General features: G+C 37.6%; 1 protein-coding gene across 22 annotated transcripts in view; it reads right to left on the reverse strand.

The window, feature by feature from the left end:
• DLG1 (discs large MAGUK scaffold protein 1) overlaps window positions 1–14,867 on the reverse strand; it is a 273,708-nt gene extending 258,841 nt beyond the window's left edge. For 3 of the 22 annotated variants that reach the window (XM_053903520.1, XM_053903515.1, XM_019448758.2), the window contains exons 1-3: window positions 13,814–14,160; window positions 13,429–13,478; window positions 12,597–12,728 (exon numbers count right to left, since the gene is read on the reverse strand). In XM_053903520.1, coding sequence (XP_053759495.1) covers window positions 12,597–12,728; window positions 13,429–13,447 — 151 coding nt within the window. In that variant the 5' untranslated portion in view covers window positions 13,448–13,478; window positions 13,814–14,160. Of the gene's footprint in view, window positions 1–12,596; window positions 12,729–13,428; window positions 13,479–13,813; window positions 14,318–14,700; window positions 14,761–14,795 lie in introns of those variants that run through there. The other 19 variants (XM_053903518.1, XM_019448751.2, XM_019448745.2 and 16 more) reach the window with 13 other exon arrangements.
• Window positions 14,868–15,201: the final 334 nt, after the last annotated feature.

Raw genomic sequence — 15,201 nt, forward strand, 5'->3', positions numbered from 1 at the left:
GACATTCCAAGTTATTCTCAAAAAACCAACTTCATGAAAATAAATAAAGGCATTCAATCAATGAATACTAATGGAGTGAATATGTTTTAGGAGAGAAAAGAATTGAAAGATGAGGTATAATAATAATGTCTTTGAGAGATGGAGAAAACTGAGGAAAAATATGTAACACTTAAAAATCATATAACACCACCTTAAAACAGGTAGATTTAAGAAAGTAAATCTCTACGGGCGCCTGGATGGCTCAGTTGGTTAAGCAGCCGACTTTGGCTCAGGTCATGATCTCACGGATCGTGAGTTTGAGCCCCACATCAGGCTCCGTGCTGGGAGCTCAGAGCCTGGAGCCTGCTTCCGATTCTGTGTGTGTGTGTCTCTCTCTGCCCCTCCCCCACTTGTTCTCTGTCTCTCAAAAGAAATGAATAAACATTAAAAATTTTTTTAAATAGGTAGATTTCTATAAAAATGTGATGGCTACATTTTAAGGCGCTACAAAATCTTACACACACATTTATTTTAAATTTCTATTACTACCCATGTATTAACATTTTTGAAAATTAAATTAACCAGCTTTTTGACAATGAAAAATTCGTTTTCAATTCTGGTTCGTATAAATCATTTATATGTTCCCATGCCAATAATATTCACTGCCAATAATCAGGGCTATGCATAATTATATCAAAATATACAGACTATGAAAACATGTAATCACAGCAAAATAATGCTTCAGTAGTCCCATCTCAATACTATTTAATGAGAAATTGCCAAATTTACTATCACATGTAAAATGACAGAGTCCTTCAATAAACCTATGCAAACAATTCACTTGAGTCAACTCTAATCTTCAATCTTTCGTATGAAAGTATATAGAAAATGGGAGAATATAGTAGTCAAAATGATTGTCATTTAACAAATAAGAGTAATTCCATACTCATCTGAAAATCCATATAGCTCACCCAGATGTACACCAGACACATAATTAAAATGACTAATTACATTTTTATTTACTACCCTGAAAAAACTTATTTCCTTTTAAAAATAATGATGCACTAAAGCAAGCAAGAACACACAAAAAAAATGCAGGAATACTAAAACATACATTAGAGAAAACTACCCTTGAGTCATTTCACAATTAGAAACATTAATTTTGTTGAGCCTACGGGATCAGTCATAACACAGTCTATTTCTATTTGCCATTTATAGTCTATCAAGTGCCTTCTGTTTTGAACTAAACTGGGTCCCCACAAGTGCAGTTCCTGAACAAAGATCTAAATTACAAGGTAACAAAGCTAAAAACTTACCATATATAAATTAGAAATATAGAAACAACTGAACAATCGAAAATTTCAAGAGAATTAAAAATTCTAAATTAAACTTGGGCACATACAACTAGTCCAACAGAACAGAGAAGAATCATTTCTATCACCAAAAAATATATATTTTCAGGAAGTCTCTAAGATCACATATTTCAGAACTCTCTAAATTTAAGTAAAACATTTTCATTTGTCTTTGTTACTTTCTTGCAGAATTCAAAGTTTGCAAAACAGGAATAAGGAAAAGTACAAAATTCCAGAAACACCCACAAAGGAGTGTGAGGAAAATGTTCTCTAGCTTTTAGTTACCACTTTTATCATCCCAAACAGAAATACTTACAAACTCTCAAACTAAAGAAACAAAGATCAGAGTAGGAAGTCTAAGTAGTCAAGAACCTGTAATAATTTAACATAGCATTGGCAACATCTCTAATCTATGAAAATACCTTATTTCATGGAAAAAAATATTTTTAAAAAGACCTTAACAGATACCTCTGCAAAGCAAATATACAGATGGCAAATAAGCATATGAAAAGATGGTCCACATATGTCATCAGGGAAATGAACATTAAAATACCAATGAGATACCACCATACGCCCATTAGAATGGCCAAAATAGAGAACACTGACAATACCAAATGCTAACAAGGATATGGGACAATAAGAACTCTCAGTCATTGCTGGTGGGAATGCAAAATGATACAGCCACTTTGGAAAACAGTTTGGTGGTTTCCTACAAAACTAAACATAATCCTACTATAAAATCCAGCAATCATGGTCCTTGGTATTTACCCAAATGAGCTGAAAATTTATGTCCATACAAAAACCTGCACACAGATGTTTATAACAGCTTTATTCACAATTGCCAAAACTTAGAAGCAACCAAGATATCATTCAATAGGTGAAAACATAAACTGAATGCATCCAATGGAATATTATTCAGCACTTAAAAAAAAAAAGTTATCAACCCATAAAAAGATGTAGAAGACCTTAAATATATGCTGTGTGATTCCAACCATACAACATTCTTGAAAAGGCAGAACTAATGGAGACAGTAAAAAGATCAGTGATTGCCAGGGTTGCAAGTGGGAAAGAGATGAATAAGCAGAGTACACAGAATTGTTAGGGCAGTAAACTATACTGTTCGATATTATAATGGTGAATACATCTCATACATTTGTCCCAACTACAGAATGTACAATACCAAGAATGAACACTAAGGTAAACTATGGACATTGGGGGATAATGATGTGCCCATGTTAAGTCTGTTAATTGTAATAAATGTGCCATTCTGGTAGGGTATGTTGATAATGAGGAAAGCTATATATCTGTGGACGCAGAAGGTATACAAGTAATCTCTGTACGTTCCTCTCAATTTTGCTGTGAACTCTAATAAAACTGGTCTAAAAAACAGTCTTTAAAAAATAAAAGAAAATATGAGCTACCATGCCATGAAAAGACATTGAGAAAACTTAAATGCATATTGCTAAGGGAAAGAAGCCAAACTGAAAAGGCTACATACTTATGATTCCACCTATATGACATTCTGGAAAAGGCAAAAAACTATGGAGATAGTAAAAAGAGCAGCAGTTGCCAGGGACTTAAAGGGAGGAAGAAGGGATGAACATGTATAGCACAAGAGATTTTCAGGGTAGTGAAACTATTCTGTATGATACTGTAATAGTGGATGCATGTGTCAGAACAACAAATATGTATGTCAACTTTACCAACGTATAACACAAAGAGTGAACCCCAATGTAAACTATGGACTATAGTAACACTGGCTTACCAACTATAACACTAATGCAAGGTGTTAATGAAAGGAAATGGAAGGAAGAGTGGTAATGAGGATATAGGAACTGTACTTTTCACTCAATTTTCCTGTAAAACCTAAAACTGCTAAAAAAAAAAAAAAGTCTAATAATTTTTAAAAATGTACAAAGGAGTATAAAAATAACATTTATATTTTAAAAAACAATCTCACTTTATTTCAAAATAATTTCCAAATGTATTAAAGATTTAAATGTGATGCTACGGGAACGTGTGGGTGGTTCAGTCAGTTAAGCATGTGACTTCAGCTCAGGTCATTACCTCACAGTTGGTAAGCTTGAGCCCCACATCAGGCTGTGTGCTGACAGCTCAGAGCCTGGAGCGTGCTTAGGATTCTGTGTCTCCCTCTCTCTTTCTGCCCCTCCCCAGCTGTGTTCTCTCTCTCAATAATAAATAAACTTTAAAAAGTTATTTAAAAAAATTTGTTTACAATTTTTTTAATGTTTATTTATTTTTGAAGGAGAGAAATACAGACCATGAGTGGGGGAGGGGCAGAGAGACAGGGAGACACAGAATCCAAAGCAGGCTCCAGGCTCTGAGCTGTCAGCACAGAGCCTGATGTGGGGCTCTAACTTATGAGCCATGAGATCATTACCTAAGCCGAAGTCAGACGCTTAACTGACTGAGCCACCCAGGTGCCCCAAACTAATTCTGTTTAAAAAATAGAGATGGTATTAAAGATTCTGAATACAGGAAACATTTTTATAATCTTGGGAATAGGGAAGCTTTTCTAAGCATGATACCAAGGGCAGAAAGCACAAAGAATATTGATAAATCTAAATACAGGTTTTCTTAAAAATCAAAGTTTAAAAACAAATGACAAACAAGGAAAGCTATTTGAAACTTACATGGCAGACAAAGTTGATACTCCTAATGTGGATGTTACACCTAACAATTTTATACTTCTAAGAGAAAAGGGGGGGGAAAGGTGGTAGGAGAGGCAGATGACATGAACAAATAATTCACCAAAGAGATTAAAATGAATGATGTAAGAAAATTCTTACATTGGGGGTACCTGGTGGCTCAGTCGTTTGAGCATTCAACTTCAGCTCACGCCATGATCTCACGGTTCATGAATTCTAGCCCCACGTCAGGCTCCTGCTGTCAGTGCAGAGCCTGCTTCAGATCCTCTGTCCCCCTCTCTCTACCCCTCCCCTGCTTGGTCTCGCATGCTCTCTCTCAAAAATAGACATTAAAAAAAATTCATACATCACTGAAAATTCTTATATCGTTGGTTATTTCTTTAACCAAACAAATCTATAATAAAATATCAAAATGACTAAAAGTATATTCCACCTATCAGAGTAGAAAATATTAAAAAGATGGATAACACCTGTATTGTTTAAGATATAGTGAATTAGTTGTTATTCCACATACTACCTAAAAAATTAAATTGAATATAACCGTTTTAAAACATCAAAAGCCTTTTTAAAATGCAAATCCCTTTTTTTTTTTTTAACGTTTATTTATTTGTGAGACAGAGAGAGAGCACGAACAGGGGAGGGGCAGAGAGAGAGGGAGACACAGAATCTGAAACAGGCTCCAGGCTCTGAGCTGTCAGCATAGAGCCCGACGCGGGGCTCGAACTCACGGACCGCGAGATCATGACCTGAACCAAAGTCGGACGCTTAACCGACTGAGCCACCCAGGTGCCCCAAAATGCAAATCCCTTTTACCAAGCAATTCATTTCTAGGAATTTACCCAAAGTATATAATAAATGATGTAGAACAAAGAGACATATACAAATACAATGTTGTTTATAATACAGAAAAGTTATATACTTAAGTGCTTCTAGGAAATCATTAATAAAACTATAGTAAATCTATACAATGTAAACAAAGTAATTAAAGACAATACAAACCTACTGATATGGAAAGATATCCAATGAGAAATTTTGAGATGAAAACAGTTAATATGTATATACACACTACATACACTTAAGCAAATCTAACTTCAGCACCTCCCTTCACCAAAAAGGACAATTCTACCTATTAGTCCACCCAATAAGTCGTTGCACATAAAAAGTGAGAAGGGAGAAGACTGTTCCCTCAGGTAGTCTCCGTTTTCATATGCCTCTAATAATGTAAACATCTCTATATCTCACTGCACTCAGTCTGATTCTAGAATTATGTGCTTTTGTACAAGAGATCACTCAAACACAAGCCAACTACTATGCCTGTTGCCTGACTGAAGAAACAATGATTTCTTTCCACTAGAGAAAAAAACAACTATATTGCAGTTAATGAGAGACAGTGTTAAATTCCGGAAGGATTTTCACGGGTATTTTAATCTGATGCAATTTTTCACTTTACACAGAGATTATAAATCTCCATTCGCATCATAGGAAACAACTGTTTTAGTTGTGTAGAGAGTTTGTTTTGCAAAATCAAATTATGTATAAATACATAAAGAATAACATTCTAGAAGGATATTCACCCTATGGAAAGAGGTTACCTTTGGTGTGAGATTTTTCTTGACAACATTTTATATAAAGTACAATTAGGTGATCTTAAATGCTTTACATGGAATATGCATTATTTTTTACAATAAATTCCATTTTGGAGAGTTAGGCAACTAGAAAGCTGAAAACATTGCAATATAACCCAGCCATTTCAGAGGGAAAAAATTCTATCAGTTAATTGACTAAAAGCAAGTACAACGTTTTCACAAACTAAAATATGCAATAGTCAAGTCTACTCGAGAATACTCTGCTTCTTCTAAACCTATGTACATTAAAACCATTTTGATCCCCAAAAAGATTATCTTATAAAACTTTAAACTATGTATTACAATTTGTGTTTTGCACATTAGAAACAGGAAAATATCAAGCCAATGTCCAAAAATAAGTTATTTCAATATTTTAAGTACCATTTGACTAACAGTCATAGGGTATTTTCACACACATATTCCTTAAAATGAGGTAAGTATCAAAAGGAACCAGAACTTCTCAGAGAAATGGCTGATTCCAAGGCTGGGCAAGATACCTACAAGATGAATCTGGAATACCTTGTTAGGCCAAAAAAAATGAGAAAGTACTCAAAATAATAGGGGCATGTGATAAGGACATAAAAGCAAGCTTGAGAGAGTTCTCACCAAATGAATCAGAAACAATCTGAACACCAAAATCATTAAGGATGATAATAAATATCAACGATTAAAAGAAAAATGATACAGGGGCACCTGGATGGCTCAGTCAGTTAAGCATCCGACTTTGGCTCAGGTCATGATCTCACGGTTCAGTTCGAGCCCCACATTGGGCTCTGTGCTGACAAGCCCAGAACCTGGAGCCTGCTTTGGATTCTGTGTCTCCCTCTCTCTCTGCCCCTCCCCCACTCACACTGTCTCTCAAAAATAAATAAACACTAAAAAAATTTTTTTAAATGATATATAGATAGATAAATGGGAGAGGAGGGTTCTTACAGTAAAATGCCAAGCGTTAATTGGAAAACGTAGAAGAGTGCCACTGTTATAAAACTTCCATTTCTCAACTGTCATTTTCAACATAGTAAAAGGTTCAGGCAAGCATCATCAATGGATACTAAGTCTAGGTGGAAATTTTGCTAAAAAACAAGACATACACATGGTGTTGAAGTGTCACCCCCACATACTGCTTATAAACAAGGAAAAAACGTTAACTATGGAGTAATCAAACACCTTAATTGGGTAATCAAAATTAACAACACCGATGAAGGAAAGATATCTTGTACCTCTGAATGTACAGAACCCTAGGGAATACATAACCTGAATCTAATCACAAGCAAACACCAGAGAAACCCAAAATTAGAAAACTTATATAAAAAAATAAAAGAAACGGGGAACTGTATCCTTCAAAAATGCCAATGTCATAAAAGACCAAGCTATGGAAATGTGCCCAGACCAAAGAGATATGACAAATGAAATACCTGGTCCTAGACTTGATAGTATACTGGAAAAATAATTTAGAAAAGAAAAAATTTCGTGGGAAAAACTTGATCCTACATAGATGAAACTGCTTAGACCAGAAGAAATATTTACAGATGCTTTTACAGCCCTGTGATTACAAGGTTCTGAAGAGAATTCAACCAGATTCAACATAATCAAAGCACTGCTTCAGAGCAGTAGTAGGCAAAACTATTAGCATATAAATAATAATCCAATTCAATCAAAACCATCAACTGAAAAATTAATAAAAATTTCCTCCAATTCTATAAAGTTTTAGCCAATAAAATGATCCACAGCCTGTAATAAATGTTTTCCTTTCTCAAACCTAGCTTGCAAAGTCACACAAATGAAGTTAGTAACAAACTAAAATACAGTATCCCTGGGACCAGTAAGAAACAAAAAATCTAAGAAATTTTGACATTTTACCATCATAGCTAGAAGTTCACAAACCTTGATTACTAAATACACTTTCCAAAATGTGTAAACTCCATAATTATAAACATCATTCCATCATATTCTCCTTCAAAGTAAAAAACTTAAAAATAAAACCACTGAACCTACAGACCATCATCTATGTTTACCACGCTTGTTGTTAGTGTTCTTTCTCACATTAAAATATTCAACTCAAGATAACATCCTAATAACTGAAAGTGAGGAGCAGCTCTGGATTCAGATGGAGTTCAGATTCTGGCTCCACAATTTAGTATCTGAAGGTCCTTGAACAAGATCTGTAATCTCTCAGTGCCTACTTTTCTAATCTATAAAATGATATAAAATGACACAATCACCTCATAGATGAATATACGCTTCATAGGATTATAACAAATGAGACACTTGCATCACACACAGAAAGTACTCGATGAAATGTCAGCTATTGTTACTTTTTACATATACTTAAAAAAGAGTCATAATCTCATACCCATTAGGATGGCTACTATCAAAAAAACTGAAAATAACAAGTGTTGGCAAGAATATGGAGAAACCGGGACCCTTGTGCACTGTCAGTGGGACTGCAAAATAATGCAACTGCTATGGAAGGCAGTATGATATCCTCAAAAAATTAAAAATATAAATGCCATATGATCCTATAATCCAACTTCTGGATATCCCAAAAATTGAAAGCAGTTTTTCAAAGAGATATTTGCACACCCATGTTCAAAGCAGCACTATTCACAATAGCCAAGAGATGAAAACACCCTAAATGCCCATCAATGGATAAACAAAATATGGTATATACATACAGTAAAAAAATTCAGCCTTAGGTAGAAAGGATATTCTGTCACATGCTATAACATGGAGGAACTCTGAGAACATTAAGCGAAATAAGTTAGACACAAAAAGACAAGTACTATATATATAAGTTATTTACAGTAGTCAAAATCAGAGACAGAAACTCCAATGGTAGTTACCAGAGACTGAGGGCAGAAGGAAAAGGAGAGTGTTGTAGAGTTCTGGTTTTGAAAGAGGAATAAGTTCTGAACTGTTTTTGCACCAATGTACTTAATAATACTGAACTATACATTTAAAAGTGTTTAAGAGGTGCCTGGGTGGCTTAGTCAGTTAAGCATCTGACTTTGGCTCAGGTCATGATCTCACGGTTCATGGGTTCGAGCCCTGCATCAGGCTCTGTGCTGACACCTCAGTCCTGGAGCCTGCTTCGGATTCTGTGTCTCCCTCTCTGCCCCTCCCCTGCTCATGCTGTCTCTGTCTCAAAAATAAATATACACTAAAAAAATTGTTTAAAAAAAAAAAGTGGTTAAGATGATGCACTTTTTTTTTATTTAAAAAAAAGGAGTCATACTTTTTGAAAGCCAGTACCTACAAATTCAAATGTTCTTTACCATGTTTACAAGGCCTACTGAAACTCAGTTAAAAGAACAGCAACAAATAAAGTAGAAGTCAAAAAATCTCAGAAATGGACAATATTATTTATTACATGATCCATCTTCATTTTGACAAATCTCATAACTAAAATAAAACACTGCATTAAAATAAGCTTGCTATTTATTGCAGACAAACTATACAAATCCCATGACTCAACTTACTCAAGTCTCTAAAGTCAGCCTGATCTTGAGCTCAGGTTCTCTTCCTGTGCTCAAGAAAAGCAGAATTCTTTGATCCCATAAGTAACGCCCGGCGGGGGGGGGGGGGGGGGGGGGGGGGGGCTAGACTAATATGAAATCTTTGAGGATTACAAAGATCATCTCAGACCCTAGATAAACCTAAGAATCATAAATAACCTCATATCATGCTGGATCTGAACACCTGGGCTCTGACCTGGAATCAAACAACACCCAGTCTACTTATTTATAAATTTTTCAAATGTAAGTGCAGAAAATGAGAATACAAAATCAAATATATTACGTTTTCAAATTGTACTCACCTAAATTAAGGATTAAAATTAGGCAGACTTTGTCTCCCATTTACACAAAGATAATCACCAGGTATTTGGAGAATAAATTTTAAAGAAATGTATAGTTCATAAACTTTTTTTTTTTAGATATAACTTTAAATATTCAGCTTTAAAGAAGCAACTTATCACCTGAAACTCAAAAGTTAATAAAAACTTTGCTGTGTTCAGTAGTTTTTAAACCTTCAAAGATACTAGCAAACATCAGAGCTAGGACAGTGATTGCCATATTTCATTGAAATGAGGACATCAGTTCTAAGATGTACCATTCTATCATGTGCCACTAAGAATGTAAAATCATTTCCAACATACATCAGTCATAAAATGTATCCCAAATTCAAAGATATTAAAATATTTAAAAATTGTTATCTCAGAACAGATGTAATGCAATATACACATACTTATTCCTCTGAATAACCTCAGGGTACCAGAAACCTAATCTATATAAGGTATCAACTACAGAAGGAAGAAGAAAATAAATCAACATTTCTATAGCATCAAAACCTCAGCACCCCACACAACCTTCTTTAAAATGCATGAGAACAGTCAATGCAAACTACCAGTTCAAAGAATCAATAAATAAATAATTATGCAGACAACAAGTACAAAGAAGTAACTACATAATTCACTATGACCTAAGGAGATGATTTCCAAACTCAGGCAGTCAAGAACCTTTGAAACAACTCAGATTGTCAAGACCCATGTCTCCTTTAATCCAACGGTCCACAGATACTACCTCAGAAAAAAGAGCGCTGCCTACTAAAGGAAAAAAGTTGATCCAATATTTTTCAGCACCTACTATGAACACAATACTCTAGTGTAGCTCAGGGCGACTTACAGGTTTAAAGTACGCTAATGTACTGTTTCAAGAACAATGGTACCGGTGCAAAGCAAAAGGAAAGTCTTACTAACCTAAACATTTTCAGACTGAAAAAAGTAACAAAGGTTAATAAATTAACCCAATTTCAGCAAACACAAAAGAATACATTTATTTAGGCAGTGTCAACAATTAATTCAATTACAGTATGCAAACACATAAAGATCTCTACTAAATTCACTCGTTTCAAAATTCCTAAAATCGATTACTTTTCTTACACCAAAATTCGGTATCATATCCTATTAAACATTAAAATACAAGCAAATCTAAATATAAGGTAAATTCACAACCAATGAAATTATACAGAACAAAGAAGATCACCAAATACAAACTCGTCCGAAAGCTAATTCTATTAGAATTCAATCACGTGTAAGAACAGATAAACACTCAAAACAGGCAAGGCAGAATACATTTTAAAAATCCCTCCAAACACAGCAAATCTACCTCCAATCTACAGAGAAATCTAAGAAGCATAGATTCTATTTACTTCACTGACCATTTAATTTTCTTAAAGTTGCAGACTCCACAAAGAGAGGGACTACACCTATCTGTCTATAGGTAAATGAGGACATAGAAGTCATACTATTTTTTTTCTAAACATTGACTCTACTAAATAAAACATTCCTAAGTTTAAGGTTGATTTAGAAAACCAAATGACTGAAAATGTTTCCCTTCCTTTTTTGTTGTTTTTTCAGAGGAATCTAATTTGATCATCCATTTGGACCTTAAATGTCAGAGCTTAGAAACTGAAATGTAAAAATGTCGAGGAGTTTAAACAAAAAAGACAGAATGTTGGTAATTTTTGAAAATAGGTTCATTATATTGTTAATTATGTAATAGTTAATTATACTGTTCTATTCTTGTGTATGGTTTTTAAAGTCTATGATAATGGCGCGCCTCGGTGGCTTGGTCGGTTAAGTGTCCGACTTCAATTCAGGTCATGATCTCACAGCTGGTGGATTCGAGCCCCACGTAGGGCTCTGTGCTGACAGCTCAGAACCTGGAGCCTGCTTGGGATTCTGTGTCTCTGTGTCTCTCTCTGCTCCCCCCCTCCCACACTCTGTCTCACTCTCTCAAAAATAAACATTAAAAAATTTAAATAAATAGATACTATGATAACGTTAGATATTTTAAAACTATTCAGGTGTACTGAGTGGTCTTCCTGAAAATCTTTAATTTTACAACAAACTTAATACAGAGTATCAATTTAGCAGTAAGGTTTTTTGACAGGGTACACTAACTTAAAGGTAATCCACAAACACATCAAAAGTTACTCTATCAATAGATGTTAGGTCATACCAACTTGGAAGTTACTAAGGAAACAAATGTAATGCAATGAAGTACATATCTAATTTATATAGTCAATGATTAATTTAAAAACATTTCATTCTTAGAATTGGAAGGAACAAATTTTCTAGTTCAGTGGTTAACACTTTCCAGGTACCTCGAGGCCATAGACAAATCATCTTGTTTCATAAATTGGGAATTGTGTACAAAATATAAGACTTTGTTTTAAAAAAGAATCTAGCTACTTTAAAAATCAGGAGGGAGGGAGGGCTAAAAACCACTGTTCTAATGAACTCACATTCTACAGCTAATATAGCGACCTAGAAAAGGTTAAATAACTTGTATAACACCATTCAATTAATGGCAGTGTAAAGAAGAGAATTTAGGACTCTTGACTATTTGTCCAGTTCTTTATTAGACCAATGCACAACCTTAAATTTAAGTTAGTTATGAATAATATTGTTTTAATGTTCTTGTCGGTAAAATATTAGACAAAATAGCAAAATCACCTCTAAGATAATTTTCCAGATCTAAAATTCTGACTCCATGAATGCCAAGTTTTAACAGAGGTCCATATTAAGGAGATGTCCTCAAACATTTTGAGGGACTCCAGAGAAACAGAAGTCAAATATAGAAACAAGCTAACAATTAAGTTATTCACTCTTGTCTTTTTGGGTCCTGAAACATTCTTGCAACTTCTCCATCTTTTATTAGTTAATGCTAGGATATTACACACTGTCGCCAAAGATCACTGAAATAATCATAATGAAAGTTTTTTCAGTTATCAGGTATTTTTTGAAAGGATATTGGCCTATCAGACATACAACTCACTGGATGTTCAAGTTACTGAATTCCTTACAGAGAACCGAGTAAATCACTCTGTTAAGTTTAAAATAAATGAATTCAGAGGAGCATTAAGTCTAGTTGACACATAATGGTCACAAATAAAGTTTTAATTCCCACCTATTAAAGCCTGAAAGAGGTTGCTCTGAAATATGTTAATAACCCGTTCTATGGAACTTCTGAGCTGTCGGTCTTCAGTTTGGCTTAGTTTTGAACGATATTCTTCCAAAAGGTGCAATGCTCTCTGGGTGTCTGAGAAGAAAAGCAGAGTCTGATTAAAATTACACATATACAAGCATTACACACTATTTATGCAAATAATCTGTGAGACATCTAAACACTTCCCCAAATCCTCTAGGTCAATCAATGCTACTATGTTCACACACACATACATTCCCTGAAATAATCAAAACATTTTAAACATATGTCACAGAGAAAGGAGGAAGGTGAGCAGTTTGTAATAAATGTGGGCTAGCAGTCTACCACAATAATCTACCACAATAAAAGACTGATCAAATATTAGTTAACATGGCTTCAAGTGATCTGATATGCAAAAGCAATTATCGATCTATAATTTGTCATGATAATCCAAATCTTAAATGTTTCAAAACACTAGTTCTTAACCAGGATCCCACGTTTATTCACAAATCAGTGTTTAGTAAGAATGATAAAGTAAAATACTAAAACACCAATGCAGAGTTTTTGGAAAGACATTTCAGAGAAAACAAAATTAACTGCCTCTCTAGTCACTAAAGAGATGTCAAAAAAGAAAGTTTGAAAAATATTTAGGTGGTTCTCCCTTCTAAGGATATGAGGCTTAGATTCCCTAAGAACTGAGGCTAGGACGATGCTGTCTCACCGGAGCTGAACATTTTTAAAGCACAGCAATCACAAAACATACACACAGAAAAGCAAGTGACACTCGCAGGAGAGTTCTGAAATAAATTCTCACCTTGCTTCCGGACCGGCATTTTTCTCCAGTATCAGGAAGAGGGCACACACCTTTGAAAACATAAAACAGAACGGAGACAACTAAAGCAAAGAACAGAGTCGTAGTTAAACTAGCATTTCCCCCGAATCTCAAGTCGAAAAACTCCCAGCCCTGTATGAAAAGGCCACCTGGCGAAGTTTTCCCAAGTGAAAGAAAAAGCCTCAAAACCCAGCAGTGTCAGTGAATCTAGAAAGCTTTTACCTAAGGGTGGGTACCCCGGCAAATTAAGAGCAGACAGAGAAGCCTGCTTCCAAATTCTCCTCGAAAGCTGCTCCCTCTCCAAAGGGTACTAAACGCCTAAACGTGAGGCCACCCCTCCCCCGGCTTAAGTATGCATATTCCCCACCTGCTCCTGGAGGGTGCAGAGGCGCTCCGACCCTTGGCCCCTAAGCCTGCAGCGACAGTAAGAGCGCTCCGACACGGGACCAGCTGGGCTGATCACCCCACTCTGCTCTGGCCCCCTCCTCTCGCTTGCCTTTCTCCTGGCTCGCTTCCTCCGGGCTACTCCAGCGGGGGCCGGACAGGGCTGCGGCCGCTCTCCGCGACGCCCTCACGCCCCACATGCACACCTCGGCGGGCCCCCACACCTGCGGCGCCACCACAAAGTTCCTGCAAGCCGCGAGCGCTGGGAGCTGGGGTGCGCTCCGGCCTGAGTCGGGGCGGCTCCCCCGCCCTTCCCCGCTCCACGTCCCCCCCGCCCCGCCCGGGGCTCGAGGAGCTGAGCTGAGGGGGGGTGAGGGAACGGGGGAGGAGCTCCCCTCGGCGGCCGCACCCCCACCGCCCCTTCTTCCTCTTCCTCCGCCGCCGCCGCGGCCGCCTCGGTCGCCGCGGCCCGCTCGCCCGCTCGCCCTCTCCCTTCCTAGCCGCCCCACCCCCGGAACCTCGCCTCCTTCCGCGCCCCCAACCGCTCTCCCCCCAAACTTTCCGCCAAGATGGCGGCCCCGGAGCTGGACTGCCGCGCCCCCACGTGACCGCTTTCCCGGCGCTCTCAGCCAATGGGAAGTGAGGAGGCGGCTGGCGCCGAGCCCCGGGCTCTCAGCGCTGCTACCTTTGGGTTGGTAGGGGGAGGAGGGCCAGGAGGGGGCTGGGGAACGGGAAAGGGGACCCGGGAAACATCGCAAGTGAACCTCCTCGCTTAAAGGAGCGGCCACTGAAGTGGCTCTGAAGACAAAGGAGTTGACACACAGATTCTACAGGTGGTCCTTGGTGGCCCTGGAGGGAGCCCGCCTTTACCTCGCCCTAGCCCACCGGTGTGTCCCGCGGTTCAGAGCGAGGAGCGCGCCAGGCCCGGAAGGGTCGGGGGTGTCAGAAGAGAGACGTGACCTCACCTACACCAGATCCAAGAGACACATTCCGAGACACCCTTTAACCTCACTAAACACGTGCCGGTTTCAACTCCAAGGCAGGAGAGAGTGCCTGGCGCCCCCGGGGGTGGATCCCCAACAGGGGAAAAGCGGTCTCGGGGAGGAGTCCACTGCACCACCCACATTAGGGGCGGGGGCGGGCGGAGCCTGGAAGGGGGAAGGGGAGGGGTTTGTGTGGGGTTGGGGGTGCGATCTCTGCACTGTCTTCCACTTTGTACTGGGGCTTTTTTATTATTTGCCCTTAAGTAAAAGTTTTTTGGGGAGTGAGGGGTTGAATTAAAGAAGGGCACATAAAACAGGGAGATAGATTAAGAGTTTGATGATTTTACTAGAGGGTTTTTAAGTCTAAGTGATTAATTCTAAGCGTGAA

Source organism: Panthera pardus, unplaced genomic scaffold (assembly GCF_024362965.1).
Source record: "Panthera pardus isolate Hobbes unplaced genomic scaffold, ASM2436296v1 HiC_scaffold_16, whole genome shotgun sequence".
Classification (NCBI taxonomy): Eukaryota; Metazoa; Chordata; class Mammalia; order Carnivora; family Felidae; genus Panthera; species Panthera pardus.